At 44.5% G+C, this 17,495-nt stretch overlaps 1 protein-coding gene across 1 annotated transcript in view; it reads left to right on the top strand.

Moving 5' to 3' along the window:
• The window catches only part of LOC137420542 (WD repeat-containing protein 1), a 185,664-nt gene that overhangs the window by 51,953 nt on the left and 116,216 nt on the right, over positions 1-17,495 (top strand). The window contains exons 4-5 of the mRNA XM_078772558.1: positions 9,743-9,890; positions 10,102-10,282. Coding sequence (XP_078628684.1) covers positions 9,743-9,890; positions 10,102-10,282 — 329 coding nt within the window. The remainder of the gene's footprint in view (positions 1-9,742; positions 9,891-10,101; positions 10,283-17,495) is intronic.

Here is a 17,495-nt window from a genome sequence, read left to right on the forward strand (position 1 = left end):
AAAATGTGAGAAAAGGTTTCCGTCGCACCGCAAAACGGACACAATTCCATGTTACCGGAACATATGCGATGTGATAAAACATTTGATGGTAAAATGTAGTGCGCCAGCCACCACTGTAAGTCTCCGGAGCGCTTAGCGATGGGGGGGCCTTGTACATAGTAAGCCAATTGATGGTAGTGGAAGGAGTAGTCCGGAACATTCTCCCCCAGTGCGCTTGCGGTTCTGCGGGTCTATCGTGAACAAGGGTTAAAACACACAAAGCATAAACACAAGATTTCTCCATCAAATGAAAAGGGGAGAAGCCCTGAAAATGATGTAGAAGTCTAGGAAAGAGAAATTCGGATAAAGAAGGGCTAGCCTCTGCCTGTGGGGCCCATTTTAGCCTGGCTCCCTTGAAAAAATGCAGGATCACAGAAAAGATCCTTCCTATGACTCAAATGGATCGAACTCCAGTGGCTACAGCAACGTCAGCAGCTGGCTTCCACTTGTAAGGAAAAGGGGTTCTAAGATGTTTAACCTTGATGCATTCGACGCCAATAAACTTTTGCATAAAAGCACGGTCACTGCAGACCCCTTCAAAAATGGGGTTTAAAAAGATGGGCTCGTTTAAAAACAGCTCAAGGGAATAGTTCCTGTTGTCATGGCGAACAGTAACTGCTTGCCATGCCTCCAGCATACTCCTGTAAAATAGGGGGACTGGTGTTACATCAATGTTCTTGGTGTCGATAAGGAACAGTTCTTGGTCGTAGTTGAGTTTCCCTGCTTGCTGAAGCAGGCAGTGAGCCGACGCTTTCCACGAGACGTCTGTGTGCAGCAGCCTACGAAGTGAAAGGAGGCGAAAAGCCATCACTTTGCTAGAAATAGCAATCAGTCCATGTCCTCCTTGAGCAGCAGGCAGGCTTAGCACACCAGGTCGAAGCCAGTGCTTACCTCCCCCCAAAAAGTCAATAAAAGTAGCTTGTAGCTTTTTGAGAATAAAATCTGGGGGCTGCAGTGCCATTAAAACATGCCAAAGCATTGATGCCGCGAGGTTATTTATAACAAGGGTTTGGCCCCGATAAGAAAGTTGACAAAGTAAACCCTTCCATTTCAGCAACCGTCTCTCAGTTTTGATTATAAGAGATTCCCAGTTTTTTAAAATGAAGTTTTCAGAACCGAGAAAAACACCGAGATCAAGGATTCCATCCCATGTCCATTCACGTTGCTCGGGCAGGGTTGGAGGAATGGCTCCATTTCGTGGACCAAGGTAAAGAGCACTGCTCTTCTTCCAATTGACCTTTGCAGAGCTTGCCAAACTAAATTCATGGACACATTGAACCAAGGCAGGGACATCTTCATCCGAGTGAACGATTACGCAAGGATCATCCACATAAGCAATCACCTTAACTGGGTGCGCCATTGGTTGCGGAAGGAAACCGAGAAGACGTGCACGCAAGCGAACAAGCAAAGGTTCAAGTGCGAGGGAGTACAGGAGGCCGGACAAAGGACATCCTTGACGAATGCCTCTACTAGCCGGGAAAGGTGGACATAAAATGTTGTTAACCTTGAGTAGACTAAAAATATTATTATACAGTAACTGTACGTGAGAGATAAAATTTTCTGGAAACCCAAACCCACGTAAAACCGAAAAACGATAAAAGTGATCAATGGTATATAAAAGGCCTTTTCCTGGTCTAAAAAAAACCAGACCAACATTTCTTTGTTTAAGATCACAGATATCAATTAAATCACGCACAATAGAAATACTGCCATGTATTGTCCTTTTCGGAACACAGTAGCATTGATCGGGGTGTATGATTTCGCCAATCACGGGTCTGAGCCGGTTGGTAAGAGCCTTGGAGAAAACTTTGTAATCCGTACAAAGCAGTGAGATGGGATGCCAATTTTGCGGTTGCTGGAGGTTTCCCTTCTTTGGGACCAGGGCGAGTACCGCCCTATGACAGCTTAGCGGCAGTAAGCCTAATTGTAGGCTGTCAACCAAAACTTCGAGCAACTCTGGTCCCAGGAGGTCCCAGAAAGCTTTGTAAAATTCTGCAGGTATCCCATCCAAGCCAGAGGCCTTACCAGAAGGTAAGGTTTGTAGAGCAGCATGGAGTTCTTCCAAGGTTACCTCCTTGTTCAGTTGCAGGCACGCAGATTCCGACAAGGTGGGTAAGGAGGAAGTCAAGGATCCTATGATCTCGTTATCGATGCCCTTAGCACGATACAGGTCAGAGAAGTAGTTCTTGAGAGAATATCTGATGTCTTTTTGATCGTGCGTTATCCTTCCTTCCTTCGTCCTTACTGAAGTTATCTGCTGACTTCTCTTTGTTCGAACTTCCAGTCCAAAAAAGAACTTGGAGGAGGTATCCAAATGACACAAATTCTCCATTCGGAGACGAATCAGCGCTCCTCTAGCTTGCTTTGCACAAAGATCATCAAGAAGAGCTTTTTTCTTTGCCAGCAGAAAGTTCGTTCCCTCAGTACTAGAGGCCGAGAGGTTGGACTGCAAGGATAATATTTCCTTGGCAATCAAGGATTGAAGGGCAGAGTTGTGTTGAGTACGATAAGCTCCATATTGTTGGCAAAACAATCGCATCTGTACTTTGGCATTGTCCCACCACTGCCCAAGGCGGGGGAAGGATGGTTTACGTTGGAGCAGGGTCCTCCAGAATACGTGAAATGCATCAACAAACATTTTTTCTTCCAAAAGGCTCACATTAAGGGTCCAGTAGGCAGCACCACGATTCCGAACTGGTAGGTGAACACGAAGCGTGACCATATGATGATCTGAGAAGCCACTCAGGACAATGTCCACACCACTCACGATATTCAAAAAAATACTGTTAATATAAAAACGGTCCAATCTTGCAAGTGAGAGACGACTCTTTAAGCACCGACACCACGTGTATTGGCGGACAGAAAGATTGCGGATTCTCCACACGTCAACAAGGGAAAACTTGGCCAAGGATCTTAACAGAGGCACTGTGCTTGCTGGGTGAGGCTCCTCTCCATTACGATCAAGGGCAGGGTCCACGGTACAGTTAAAATCTCCACCCAAACAGACAAGTCCATTAAAATCAATGTGCATGAGACATGTTTCCAACTTAGTATAAAAGGCAAGTCTTTCTGTGCTATCACTAGGTGAATAAATGTTCAGTACGGTGTGTTTAAAACCATTGTGTGTAAAAGTGACTGAAATTAAATACCCTTTGATTATGTCATTAAAAACTTCACAAGAGCTACAGAAGGAAGATTGTAAATAAACAGCTAACCCAGCCCTTGGGTGTTCCAGACGACTAAAAAACCATTTTCCCTTGATTATCCTTTGCCATTCACTCATACAAGAGGAATTACATCTTGTCTCTTGTAGAAGTAGAATATCGATGCGATTTTCCTTAACAAACTGCTTAACTTCAGTTTTACGTAGGGAAGAACGTCCCCCATTAATATTCAAACTTGTGAAAGAGAAAGCCATGATGTAAGGGTGTATATAAACGTGTCAAACAGCTTGGCTGGGCTACATCTGCAGCTCCTTCTTCGCTTTCAGGATACATTTCCGGAGACGATAGACCTGCGATTCGGTCACGCCAAGCTGTCTGGCTTTAACAAGCAATCGCTTCGCAGAGACCACAAAGCCGATCAGGTCAGGGAAAAAATCTTTAATTTTTACCCGTTTCTTCCGAAAAGTGTCATGGAGAAATTTTATGATCTCGGAGGGTGGAACACTGGTCTCACCCTCCAAATCTTGGGGAAAACCCGGATCATTCCATGCTTCGACACTCCCCGCAGAGGCGAGCGACGAGGTCCCGTCCGAATCACATTCCGAGTGTCGGTCCATGTCCATGACATCAATTTCATGCTCCTGAGATGGAGCTGGTGGTTTCATGAGGGAAATGTCACATTCTGCATCCAAAGCAGAAGGAAGAGGAGTATGTGGGGGAGGAGGAGGAAGGGGAATGGGAGGAGGAAGGGGAGTGGGAGGAGGAAGGGGAGTGGGAGGAGGAAGGGGGTTGGGAGGAGGAAGGGGGTTGGGAGGAGGAAGGGGGTTGGGAGGAGGAAGGGGGTTGGGAGGAGGAAGGGGGTTGGGAGGAGGAAGGGGAATGGGAGAAGGAGTGGGAGGAGGAAGAGGAAGAGGAGATATACTATCGGGAGGAGTTTCACATTCTGCTGGGGGAAAACCCGGCACGTCATCAGCTGATGCCTTACATTCTGATTCACCTGGGCTCGAGGTTGTCTGCAACTCAGGAACGTCACACACCCCAACCCCAGCAGGAAGAGGGACAAGAGTAGACTCGACGTTCACATACACGGTGCCTGTGACCACGGGAGTGGTCACGTGCGTTTCCTGTTGCACCACACCAACTTCCCGCTCGAGTTCACCAACTCCACAAGCAGGAACATTATCATCCTCCAGAGCAAGAACATCGAACCGATTTCTTGTTTTAAAAATAGCAGATATTGCGAAGTTTGAAGTAGTAGAAAAGCCATTATTTTACTGGTAATGTCCACAAGTCCTTGACCTCCTTTATCTAAAGGGACACTTAGAAGATCAGCTCGAAGCCGGTGCATGCCGTTCCAGAAAAAATTAACAAGGATACGCTGCAAGTTAATGACTAGCGATTTGGCGGTTGTAAGACAGCCATCCGATGCCAGAGTTTGGAAGCAGCCAAGTTATTAATTATCAGCACTCAACCTCTATAAGACAGGAGGCTGGACAATATTTTCCAACAATTAAGGATATGGGAGATTTGATCAACCATCTGATCTCAGTTCTTTAAGGAGAAGGTCTCATTCCCAAGAAACACACCGAGATGTTTAACACCATCATACCTCCACTGCAAATCATTAGGCAGGGAAGGTGGGATAAATAACCCAGAAGGACCAAGACACAAGGCTTTACTCTTACTCCAATTGACAGTAGCAGAAGATGCCAAATTGAATTCACATAGAGCACTTGTGAGGGCAACAATGTCAGACTGAGTGTTAACAATCACACACAAATCGTCAGCATACGCAAGCACCTTAACAGGATTAGCAAGAGGTGTCACCAAGAACCCAGAAAGTTTGTGGCGTAAGTGAATCAACAAGGGTTCAATGGAAAGTGAATACAGGTACCCGGAAAGGGGGCAGCCTTGTCTAATACCTCGCTGAATAGGAAAAGGTGAACATAGACTGTTGTTGATGTTCATCAAGCTAAAGTTGTTGTGATACAGCAGCTTGATACAAGAAATAAAGAAGGAACCAAACCCAAACCCCTTCAAAACTTCAAGTAAATACGAATGGTCAACACTATCAAAGGCCTTTTCCTGATCTGAAAAGATCAGCCCGGTGTTAACATTCTGACAATGACAAATCGAAATCAAATCACGAACAGAAAAAATATTGTCAAATATCGGTCTGCCGGGAATACAATAAGACTGGTCGGGGGATACAACGTGCTTGATTTAGGTTTTTATGCAATTAGCGAGTAACTTAGACCGGATTTTGTAATCAGTACAGAGTAGAGAGATCGGGCGCCAGTTCTCACCCTTTTTAGGGATTGATGAAATGATGGCACGTCTGCAGCTCAAGGGAAGTTCACCAATTTGTATGCTTTCTATGAAGACAATTAGTAGACATGGTCCCAGCAAATCCCAGAAGGTTCTGTAGAATTCCACTGGCAACCCGTCTAAGCCAGGTGCCCTGCTGGTGGGCAAGGTCTTTAAAACACTGGTGAGTTCGTCCAATGTTATTTCGCCTTCAGCAGTCGAATTCTGGGACTCAGTAAGTGTAGGCAAGGATGCGGTAATTGAATGTATATGGTTTGGGAAAGTGTGCTTGGAGGAGTAGAGGGTGAGAAAAGAAAGTCTTAATAGTGAGTTTAATGTCACTTGGATCAGTCAAAATCCTTCCGCCAGCAAAACGCAAGGACAATATTTGTTTTTGTTTTTTTGAGGCAGTTTCCAGCTTGAAGAAAAGTCTGCTCGGGTTATTTAGTTGTTGCAAATGAGTCATTCTCATCCGAAGGAATGCACCCTTTGCACGTTTGGCCAGTAATTCATTTAACAGGGCTTTCTTTTCATACAACGTCTGCTGCTGCCCATTATTACTAGAGGAGGACACTGTTTTGCAAGTGAAGAATTTGTGTCTTCACCAGATCTATATTTACATCGTGATCCTGAGTACTGTATCGTGAAATTTTTTGACAAAAAACTCTAATTTGAGCATTAGCGTTGTCCCACCACTGACGTAAACACGAGAACTCTTTATCCATCGTGATGTAATGTGCCCAAAAGGCCCTAAAGGATGCAACAAAGAATTCGTTTTGAAGAAGTGTTGTGTTGAACTTCCAATAAGGGCTCACCACCTTAATGAGTGGCAACTGAAAACGCATAGTGATGATGTGGTGATCGGAAAACCCAGATGGGAGAATAGAGGTGTTTAAGACGAGGTTGAGGAAATGGTCAGAAACGTACAATTTATCCAGTCGAGCTAGCGACACTAAGTTGTTAGAGCAGCGACACCAAGTAAATTGTTGCTGCATCGGGTGCTGCAATCTCCAAATGTCTGTCAGCTTGAATCTTGCGATTGAGCGAGCGAGAGGTCTTGTACTAGATGCATGTGGCTCAGCCCCATTCCTATCAAGGGAGGGGTTAAGTGTGCAATTGAAATCTCCTCCAAGACATAGAAAGTGGTCAGGGGGAACACCAGCAAGATACGAGTCAAGACAGTCAAAAAAGGAAGATCTTTCAGCATTTGTACTTGGTGCGTACACATTGATTATTGTGAAAGGCTGCTAACCAACAGAGAAAGTCAGCGAAGCTAAATATCCCTTCACAATTTCTTTAAAGGAAACCAAAGTCAAAGGAAGAGTTTGCCGAAAGAAGATGGCTATCCCAGCAATTGGGCTTGATAGATTGCTAAAGAACCAATGCCCTTTAAGAAACAACTCCCACTCAGCTGAAGAACCTTCAGTAAAATGAGTTTCCTGCAACAACAAGATGTCAACCTTGTTGCACTCGATTAGTTGTTTAACTTGCACTTTACGAAGAGACGTGCGACCACCGTTGATATTAAGGCTGGCAATGCGTAGTTTCATTGTGATGAGGCACCGGCAGGACATCAGCCATGGTCTTTGAGTTCACTCCGAGCACGACTTAGAAATTTTCTTAACCGGTGACGTTGAGGGTCTGCAACGTTGTACCGATCCGGTCTAGAAATCATTAGTCGAGCCACTTGAATGAAATCTTCTAGGACTAGAAAATGATCTTTAATTTTGACCCCCTTTTTGTGAAAACTTTTGTGTAAGAAGGCGTGAACGGCATCGGGAGATACTGAGGAATCGACCTCAAGGTTGTGAGGAGGAATATCGCTGCCTGTGTCGCTTAAGGTCGAAGCAACAGAAGATGTTCCATCAGACTCGTAACCCATGCTGTCAACCACAAGTTCCCGCGGTTCTTCAGTAGCAAATTGTTCAGATTCTGCAGGTACAGCCACGGCCAGATCACAATCAATTTGTACATCCGGTGCATCAATTTTAACTGTGGCGTCTGTGCATGGTGGGGGTTGGGAGAGGGTCTCATCGACTCCACGAGCGATCTCCGGTTCATCAAGCACAGTGGGAGTAACAGTTTCATGTGTACTCACAACAGGAGTACAGGGCTGCTCAAGAGGTGAGTCCGTGGGAATGGGTTCAGGTGATTGTTTGGCAGGTGTTCTTACCGCTTGCGCACAGGAAGGAGACCTCTTGGGTTTCACTTGATTGTCTAATTTTGTATCAATTGCCCGCTTCTGTGCTTTATTCCGGGTTACAACCGTGAAGCCATCATCTGCATCATTCGTCCCTCCTGGGTGAGCATTTTGTGAAGGAAGTGATTCCTGTCCCTCAGGTGAAGAAGAAGAGTCCCGTCTTTCAGTCGTAGGAAGAAATTCCTGTCCTTCAGGTGGTGTGGTGTTCTGATTGGACGCTGAATTATCAGGGAGATTATTTGGACAATCCCTCTGCAGGTGTCCATGCTGATTACAGGCATAGCACGTTAACACCTCTGTTGTTGCATACATTTGATAATTGTAGTTATCATGTTTTATCGTGAATTTAACGTCAAGGTCACGACGGTTTTCCTTCAAAATCATAAATAATTGACGTCTGAAGGAAGAAACGTGTTTATAACGATCGTCACGGCACGTAAGGGAACCATTAAAATGCGGGACACGACTGTGCCAAAATTACGAAGAGCAAGCTTGACCTTTTCGTCCTCCATAAATGGCGGAATGTTGGAAATCAGAACTTTTACTGATGGCGAATCAAACGGTGAAACTGGGATGAAAATATCGGGCTCGACGGATAAACCCGATTCCACAACACTCGCCACCACAGCTTATTGTAGCACGAAGACAACAACCTTTTTGTTCATTCTCGAAGCTGCGAGGACATTTTCAGCTCCGATAATTCCACCGACGGCGGTAATAATCGCTTCGACCCCAACATGAGCTGGAGGGCCGCATGTGAGGCCATGCTTCCTGCTCAACGATCCGAACGTGGTACTGCGAGAATGGATGCTCGTCATGCCAGCCCGGGCCGTGATAAGTATAGCGACGGCAAAGTGAGAAGGTAATTAATTCAAAAGAACAGTTCTCGTCACTTTACACGAAGCGATAAGAACATGCGGATGCAATGGAAAGCAACGAACTTACTTGCCATCACCCACCGCATGCGCTCTGTCTCTCTCTCGTCTCAAGGAAGGAGAGGGAGGGAAAGATAATACAGGGGAAAGGTTCGAACACAGGGGAGGAAACACGAAGTAATGATATGAGAACAAACAGGGGGGCGGTGGGGGGATTGTGGGGGCGAGGGAAAGGTTGAAACAATGAGGGAAAACAGCCGGAACACTCAACAGCCAGAGCAACTCACACCTCGCCGAACTGCACAACCGCCATCTTGCCACGCCCAACACACGAATGGCCAGCAGGGGGCGAGAGAGAGACAGAGACGGACAACGACAACGCTTCCTCCACTTATTTTTCGAAACTTCTCGCTCTCTGACATCATACGACCAATCGCAAAAGCTCGGGGCATCGCCTTTTTATTACTCTATTGATGGGCAGAGTTTCGCTGCCTGTTGCGATCTTTTGGAGACGGGGTTTATTTATCGATCGTAATGTCTGGGTCTGTCGGCATTATGTCGGTTGTTGTGGTTAATGGAGCTGATCGCATGGCTGGCCGAGTGAATGTAAAAACATAAGGGAAAATGACAGGTGGTAAGTACATATGGGGAATTATCCCTAAGCCCTATTTAACTAACACAAAACCACCCTCTGTGTGGTGACACGTAAACACTTAAGCTCACAGTTTCCCTGTTATGTACATCGAAATGGGCTTCCTACGCATCCACGGTCCATGCTAATCTATACGATCCTGTCTCCACTCTGGTATAATTTCCCCTACCCCCACAAACGTAACAATATTACAGGTGTGATGAGGTATCAGAGTTGTTACTTTTGTGTAAAGATTTTTTGGAAATATCTGCTCTAGCAGGGAAAATGGCCTAAAATGCATGTTGTTGTTGTTGTTGTTGTTGTTGTTGTATATCTGTCTCCATGTTGAATATCAGTTAAAATGATCTTGTACTATTTGTATGTTTCGTTCCCTCCTGCCCCTTTTGATGTGCACCTCACACCCTTACCGATCCTCACCCATCCTGCGTTACCTTTGAAGGTGTTGCTTGCACGTGCATGTGGAGTTTGAGCTGAGAAGCTCCGCTTGCTTGTTTACTTGATGCAGATTCCTCGGGTAAAGTCCGAATCTGGGACACGACACAGAAGGAGCACATTCTGAAGTACGAGTACCAGGTGTTTTCTGGCTTTATAAAAGACATCGCTTGGACAGAAGACAGCAAGCGGATGGCTGTGGTGGGACTAGGCCGTACCAGGTGACACCTCACAGTGGATCCATGTAATCTCTATATAGGCCACTCAGAATGATCATATTGAGAGAGAGCACTTTGTGAACCAAAATGTTTCTCTGTCTCTGTCATGGGCGATAACAGGTCTGATGTAGACGTTTGCCTTCCAAGACATCCAAAGTCCCATTTTGGAGAGGTTTTGGTGATTTTTTTTTTTTCTGTCAACTTTCTTCCACAGCTTTGGTTCGGTGTTCCTTTGGGATTCTGGTTCTTCAGTGGGTGAGATCAATGGCCACAGTAAAACCATTAACTCTGTGGACTTCAAACAGAATCGTCCATACCGAATGGTAACTGCTGGCGATGACTTCTCCTCCGTGTTCTTTGAGGGACCACCTTTTAAGTACAACCTTTCTCACTCCGTAAGTACCTTAGTATCACAATCACATGTGGGACGCACCGTGTGATCGAGTGCTGTTCTACTGTAGAACCTGAACCATATCCTGATGTTAGAGAATGAAAAATACTCTTCATTATTTTTTTCTTGTTTATTACCGAACTGGAGTTTCTCTTTTCTCCTGTCTCTGTAAAACCTTTTCACAAATGGTGCAATTTTAATGGTCAGGTCAGTCTCTTGACTGCCACTGCTAACATGTAACCCAGTGCTACCTGCCGCATGGTCGGGCAGTCGGCGACTAAACTGGCTACCCTCACTGGCTCGCCAGTGGGGAGGGTGACTGTGACACCCCGCAGGACTAAAAACAACACCTGTCAAAGGGTGGATGAGCTCCCTCTGGGAGCCAACGGCCATCCAGTAAGGAGATGGTGTCTCCAAAAAAACACTCATCCCGTTGGACCGGTTCGTTAGGTAGTAGGTTGTAGACAGAAACCGCCCAGGGTAGTACTACCGTTCTGACTTAGGAGCGTTAAAGTGGTGCCCGGAACCATCTTACACTCTCCATGTCATGATTGCTGGTTTTACTTTCTGTCTCACTCAAACTATCGCTCCCAGGTGAGCTTCAATCTCTCTTTCTCACAAACAAACATCACACACTTTTTATCATAAACTTTTCTTCTCTTCTATTTAAGGCCTGGCCTCGATGAGGGCTACATAGTCCGTGCCTGGAGCCTCCAACATTAAAAAAAAAAAAAAAAAATTCCGTTGGACCGATGACTCTTGATCTTTCCTCCAGTCCCTTTGATTCTTGATGCAGACATATTGACGTTTGACCCTCTCCCATCACTATATTTGTTTATATATATATATATATATATATATATATATATATATATATATATATATATATATATATATATATATATATATAGTACAGTCCAGACAACTTCCGGTTTGAGAACGACTTGCATTCCTGGACCCTGTACTCAAACCGGAAAACACAATCATTTGGTTGAAGCCAACATACACAGTGTCCCACAATGTATATGCCTAAAATAGCGTTGAATCGTTTTATTGTTATTCGAGATAGTGATATAAATCTGTTATGAACACGTGTATTAGACGTGTAGGTTTTAGTTTCTTAAATTTGTTATGGTGTTGTTTAGATATTGTCGAATTATTAATAAACTTCGACATGTCGTCCATCATTGACAATAATCAATCTATTCCAGCGTTCAAATGGCAACACAGCTGTAGGGATGGATGACACAGCAGCAACAATACTAGAACGGCACTCAGTAGAGAGCATACAGTGCATTCAGAAAGTATTCAGACCCCTTCACTTTTTCCCCATTTTGTTCTGTTGCAGCCTTATGCTGAAATCGTTTAAATTCATTTTTTCCCTCATCAATCTGCACTCAATTCCCCATAATGACAAAGAGAAAAAACAGGATTTTAGAAAGTTTTGCAAATTTATTAAAAAGAAAAAACTGAAATATCACATTGACATAAGTATTCAGACCCTTTGCTATGACTCTTGAAATTTAGCTCAGGTACCTCCCATTTCTCTTGATCATCTTTGAGATGTTTCTACACCTTGATTGGAGTCCACCTGTGGTAAATTCAATTGATTGGACATGATTTGGAAAGGCACACACCTGTCTATATAAGGTCTCACAGCAGACAATGCACATCAGAGCAAAAACCAAGCCATGAGGTCGAAGGAACTGCCTGCAGAGCTCAGAGACAGGATTGTGTCGAGGCACAGATCTAGGGAAGCCTACAAAAACATTTCTGCTGCGTTGAAGGTTCCCAAGAGCACAGTGGCCTCCATAATTCTTAAACGGAAGAAGTTTGGAACAACCAGGACTCTTCCTAGAGCTGGCCGCCCGGCCAAACTGAGCAATCGGGGGAGAAGGGCCTTGATAAGAGAGGTGACCAAGAACCCGATGGTCACTCTGGCTGAGCTCCAGAGATCCTATGTGGAGATGGGAGAAACTTCCAGAGGTACAACCATCACTTCAACACTCCACCGATCTGGGCTTTATAGCAGAGTGGCCAGACGGAAGCCAAACAGTTCTATCTTGGTTTTATCAGACCACAGAATCTTGTTTCTCACAGTCTGAGAGTCCTTTAGGTGCTTTTTTGCAAACTCCAAGTGGGCTTTCATGTGTCTTTCACTGAGGAGAGGCTTCCGTCTGGCCACTCTGCCATAAAGCCCAGATCGGTGGAGTGTTGCAGTGATGGTTGTCCTTCTCGAAGTTTCTCCCATCTCCACACAGGATCTCTGGAGCTCAGCCAGAGTGACCATCGGGTTCTTGGTAACCTCTCTTACCAAGGCCCTTCTCCCCCGATTGCTCAGTTTGGCTGGGCGGCCAGCTCTAGGAAGAGTCCTGGTTGTTCCAAACTTCTTCCATTTAAGAATTATGGAGGCCACTGTGCTCTTGGGAATCTTCAACGCAGCAGAAAATTTTTTGTAGGCTTCCCCAGATCTGTGCCTCGACACAATCCTGTCTCTGAGCTCTGCAGGCAGTTCCTTCGACCTCATGGCTTGGTTTTTGCTCTGATATGCATTGTCAGCTGTGAGACCTTATATAGACAGGTGTGTGCCTTTCCAAATCATGTCCAATCAATTGAATTTATCACAGGTGGACTCCAATCAAAGTGTAGAAACATCTCAAAGATGATCAAGAGAAATGGGAGGCACCTGAGCTAAATTTCAAGTGTCATAACAAAGGGTATGAATACTTATGTCAATGTGATATTTCAGGTTTTTCTTTTTAATAAATTTGCAAAACTTTCTAAAATCCTGTTTTCTCTGTGTCATTATGGGGTAGTGAGTGCAGATTGATGAGGGAAAAAATGAATTTAAACTATTTCAGCATAAGGCTGCAACATAACAAAATGTGAAAAAGGTGAAGGGATCTGAATACTTTCTGAATGCACTGTACCTCCACCTTGTTGGTCATATCACTCAATGGTGAAGAATCACTTAAAAATTCGACTAGCCGGATCCGGATCCGAATCTTCAACAAAATTGAATCGATTCTTCCTTGTCAGACACACATCTCCAAGTTTTGTCCAAATCCGTCCACAACTTTTTGAGATAGTTTGTTCACAAACAAACGGACAGACAGACAGACAGGGGTGAAAACATAACCTCCATTCACTTTTGTTGGCAGAGGTAATGATGTTTAAGTTCTTCACGGTCCCTGGGTTTGCTGGTGTAGACTTTACTTTTTATAATCCCAGAGATAAAAATTTAAAGGTGTTAAGTCGTGTGAATGAGCGGGTCATTTCATAGGTCCTCCTCCACCAATCCAACAGTCTGGCAAAGTCTGATTTCAAAACACTTTAAAAATTCGACAAAAGTGGGGCTGGTGAAGATGCGTTAATCACAGTGTGGTGACAAGACATGATATGACAATGCGGTGACATCATGTTCGTGCCGTGACGTCATGATAGTGTGTTGACTGCGTACATAAAAAAAAAAAAAAAAACCACCTTTAGAGGCCATTTTTCCCCGCAAGCGGGGGTTGGCCTTTTTCGGGAACTGTGGTTGTTGTTGTTTTTCGGTCCCCTTTTTGAAGCAATGTTTTACGGCCGGATGCCCTTCCTGACGCCAACCCTTTTTGCCGCCATAACACCATATTAATCGGTAAAACAATGTAAGTAAGTTATTGAGGAGAAATAAATACCATAAAGAGTGTAGTAAAGTTTTTATTAAAGTAAATATAAAGTACACAGCACAATAATACATAACTGGGACATAAATCAATATAAAAGCTTTGAAATAAACGAAAATGTACATCAATGAGCCAGTCTTGCGAACGGAAAGGACGTTCTTTGTAGCAGACGTTCTCAAACCTGCACAAGCTGCATCTCACTTCCCACAGCGCTTGACACCCTCTTATCGGCTTTCTATCGATAAAACGAATTGCTTATCTTTGCCATGGAAGAAGGTTGCATGAACCGTCACAGGCACGAGTACTCCGTTCTATTTCTAAGGCCATCGTAACTGCGTTTATGAGGGTGTGTGAAAAGCAGAACTGACGGTCTAGCATACCACAGAGATGAAAACCTCTTCTAATTAGGTGTTGAAATGTGTAGGATCTTGGTGGACCACATTCATGCTGGGCCTACAATGCCTTAAGAAAGTATTCACACCCTTTGACTTTTTCACATTTTGTTGTTACAGCCCAAATTAAAATGGATTCAATTGAGATTTTTTTTGTCACTGATCCACACATAATAACCCAAAATGTCAAAGTCGTATTTTTTTTTTTTTTTTTTTTTACATACTAATTAAGGATGAAAAGCTGAAATGTCTTGAGTCAATAAGTATTCAACCCCTTAGCTAGACACTTGATCACATGACACAAATTGAGCTCAGGTACATCCAATTTTCTTTGATCATCCTTGAGATATCTCTACAACTTCATTGGAGTCCATCTGTGGCCAAGTCAATTGATTGGACATGATTTAGAAAGAAACACACCTTTCTATATGAGTTCCCACAGTTGACAGCGCATGGCAGATCAGAAACTCTACCATCAAGTCCAATGAACTGTCCATAGAACTCCGAGATAGAATTGTGAGGAGGCACAGATCTGGGGAAGGGTATAAAATAATTTCTAGAGTGTTGAAAGTTCCCAAGAGCACAGTGAGCTCCATCGTTAGGAAAGAACGGTGAGCTCCATTATTAGGAAAAAATAAGGAACTACCCAGACTCTTCCTAGATCTGGCCATCCGACCAAACTGAGCAACTGGGAAAGAAGGACCGTGGTTAGGCAGGTGACCAAGAATCCAATGACCACTATGATAGAACTAGAGTTCCTTGGCTGAGATGTGAGAATCTGCCAGAAGAACAACAGTCTCTGCAGCACTTCACATATCTAGGCTTTATGGGAGAGTGGCCAGGTGGAAGCTACCCTTGAGAAAAAGTCACATGACAGCAATCCTTCAGTTTGCAAAAAGGCACGTGAAGTACTCAGACTTCGTACTCAGACGTTCTCAGAGCATAAGCCAAAAGATTCTGTGGTCTGATGAGACGAAAATTGAACTCTTTGTTCTGAATGCAAAGTGCTACGGCTGCCGGGAAACCGAGCATAGCTCATCATCCATCTAACACCATCCCTGCCGTGAAACATGGTGGTAGCCGCATCATGCTATGGGGATGCTTTTCAGCAGCAGTGACTGAGAGATTTGTAAGGACAGAGGGAACAATTAATGGAGCCAAATACAGGCAAATCCTTGAGGAGAACCTGCTTCAGAGTGCAAACGACCTGAGACTGAGGTGAAGATTTACATTGCAACTGGACAATGACCCCAAGCATATAGCCAAAGCAAAACTGGAATGGTTTCAGAACAAGAACGTGAAAGTCCTTGAGTGGCCCAGCCAACGCCCAGACTTGAATCCCATTGAGAATCTGTGGAAAGACTTGAAGATTGTTGTTCACCGACGCTCCCCATCCAACTTGGCAGAGATTGAGCAAATCTGCAAGGACGAATGGGAGAAACTCTCCAAATCCAGATGTACAAAGCTGATACAGACATCCCCAAGAAGACTCGAAGCTGTCATCACTGTCAAAGGCACTTCTACGAAGTGTTGACTCAGGGGGTTGAATACTTATGCAAATTACATATTTCTGTATTTCATTTTTAATTATTTGTTAAATAGTATCTAAAAAAAATGCACTTTGACATTAGGGGGTATTTTGTGTAGATCGGTGCCAAAAAAAAAAATCAATTTAATCCATTTTAAATTCAGGCTGAAACACAACAAAATGTGAAAAAAGTCAAGGGGTGTGAATACTTTCTGAAGGCACTGTATCCACCCCAGAATTGCCGAACGGCAGATATGAATTATCACGTGACCAGGTTGACGCATAATTCCCACTCTTGTGGTTATGCCTTGCTTTTCTTTAACGATTGAATAAGAATAATAAACATGGAGATCTACGCAAGCTTCTAGGCATATTGGACAAATTCCAAATGAGAAAGGAGACACAGATCCAAACGGAAGTCAAAACAAAAGAACCCATAAACATACTCTTCTACTTTTAAGCTCACCTGGAACGAAGTTCAGGGGAGCTTATGCAATGGCGCGTCGTCCATCCATCCGTCCATCCGTAAACACTTGCAAGTTCTTCTCTGAAACCGCTGAAGGGATTGTGACCAAACCCAGGCTAAGGTAATCCTGGGGAGTGGGGAGCGGCTAGTCTGATTCTCTGGGGGGTCTAACCCCTGGGGTAACAGTGGTGGGGACAGGGAGGGTGGTGCCTGAAGCCCGGGGACAGGGCCCAGGTCTTGGGAGGGTAGGTGTCTGGTAACTACCTCCCCTATCACGGGGTCTTAATCTTGAACCAGCAGCATCAGTCGCTGGTTCGCCTGCTTAACTATTTCCTTAATCGTTTGTACCTGTACTTTATTCGCTTGCTTCCTCTGTCCTTGTAGCTTCAATACTTCTCCTTCCAGGCTAGCCTGTTTTGATGCTGCCTGTCTTTTCATCGCTTCCTCCTTCCACCACCCGTACACCTTCCAATAATCGGGTGGGAAGTGTTTCTTCTCCTTCTCTAGCTTGTCTAGAGCTCCATACAGCGCTTCTAATTTCTCTAGCGCAAATGACCCTTCTTCTGGCCACGGTTCACTTAAATCCTTGGTTAGCTCAGCCCATGCCTTCCTTGTTCTTATAGCGGCATAATAATGCTTTTTATACATGAAAAATGCCAGGGTATTTCTGAGGGGCTCCCCCTCCTTTCCAGACTTGTTCCCCATTTTATTGTTCTAGGCTGTCCTTTCCTGGGAAGTTCTTGGTTTACCGGCGTTTCCCTGCGGCCGCCTAGCCTCACTTTCCCCCCTCTCCCTTGCTAACCGTAACGTTAACCTTGGTAGATCAATAAACAACCTGTTACTCCAGGGCCAAATGGCCTGTACTTACAATTTGTTTGTGATACAAGCACGGGTGGCACAAGGGGGAACAGACGAAACCCGGGGAGAAGGGCGGAGCACAATTTGGGATATCTATCAGCACCAAGGCTCACCTTAAAATCAAATCAAATGCTGACCGGGCTCTCCGCTCAGATCTCCAACCAGGGCCTGCTCCTCCAGCCTCGCTCCGAGTTGTATCCCACTTCTGACACCAGTTGTTGGGAATCGAACCAGGTTCCACACTATAATTCAAAGAGTAACAAGCACATTTATTGAAAGACTAATTACACAGCTGCGGAGAGAGATCA

This window comes from Myxine glutinosa, chromosome 2 (genome assembly GCF_964187855.1).
Source record: "Myxine glutinosa chromosome 2, kmMyxGlut1.1, whole genome shotgun sequence".
Taxonomy (NCBI): domain Eukaryota; kingdom Metazoa; phylum Chordata; class Myxini; order Myxiniformes; family Myxinidae; genus Myxine; species Myxine glutinosa.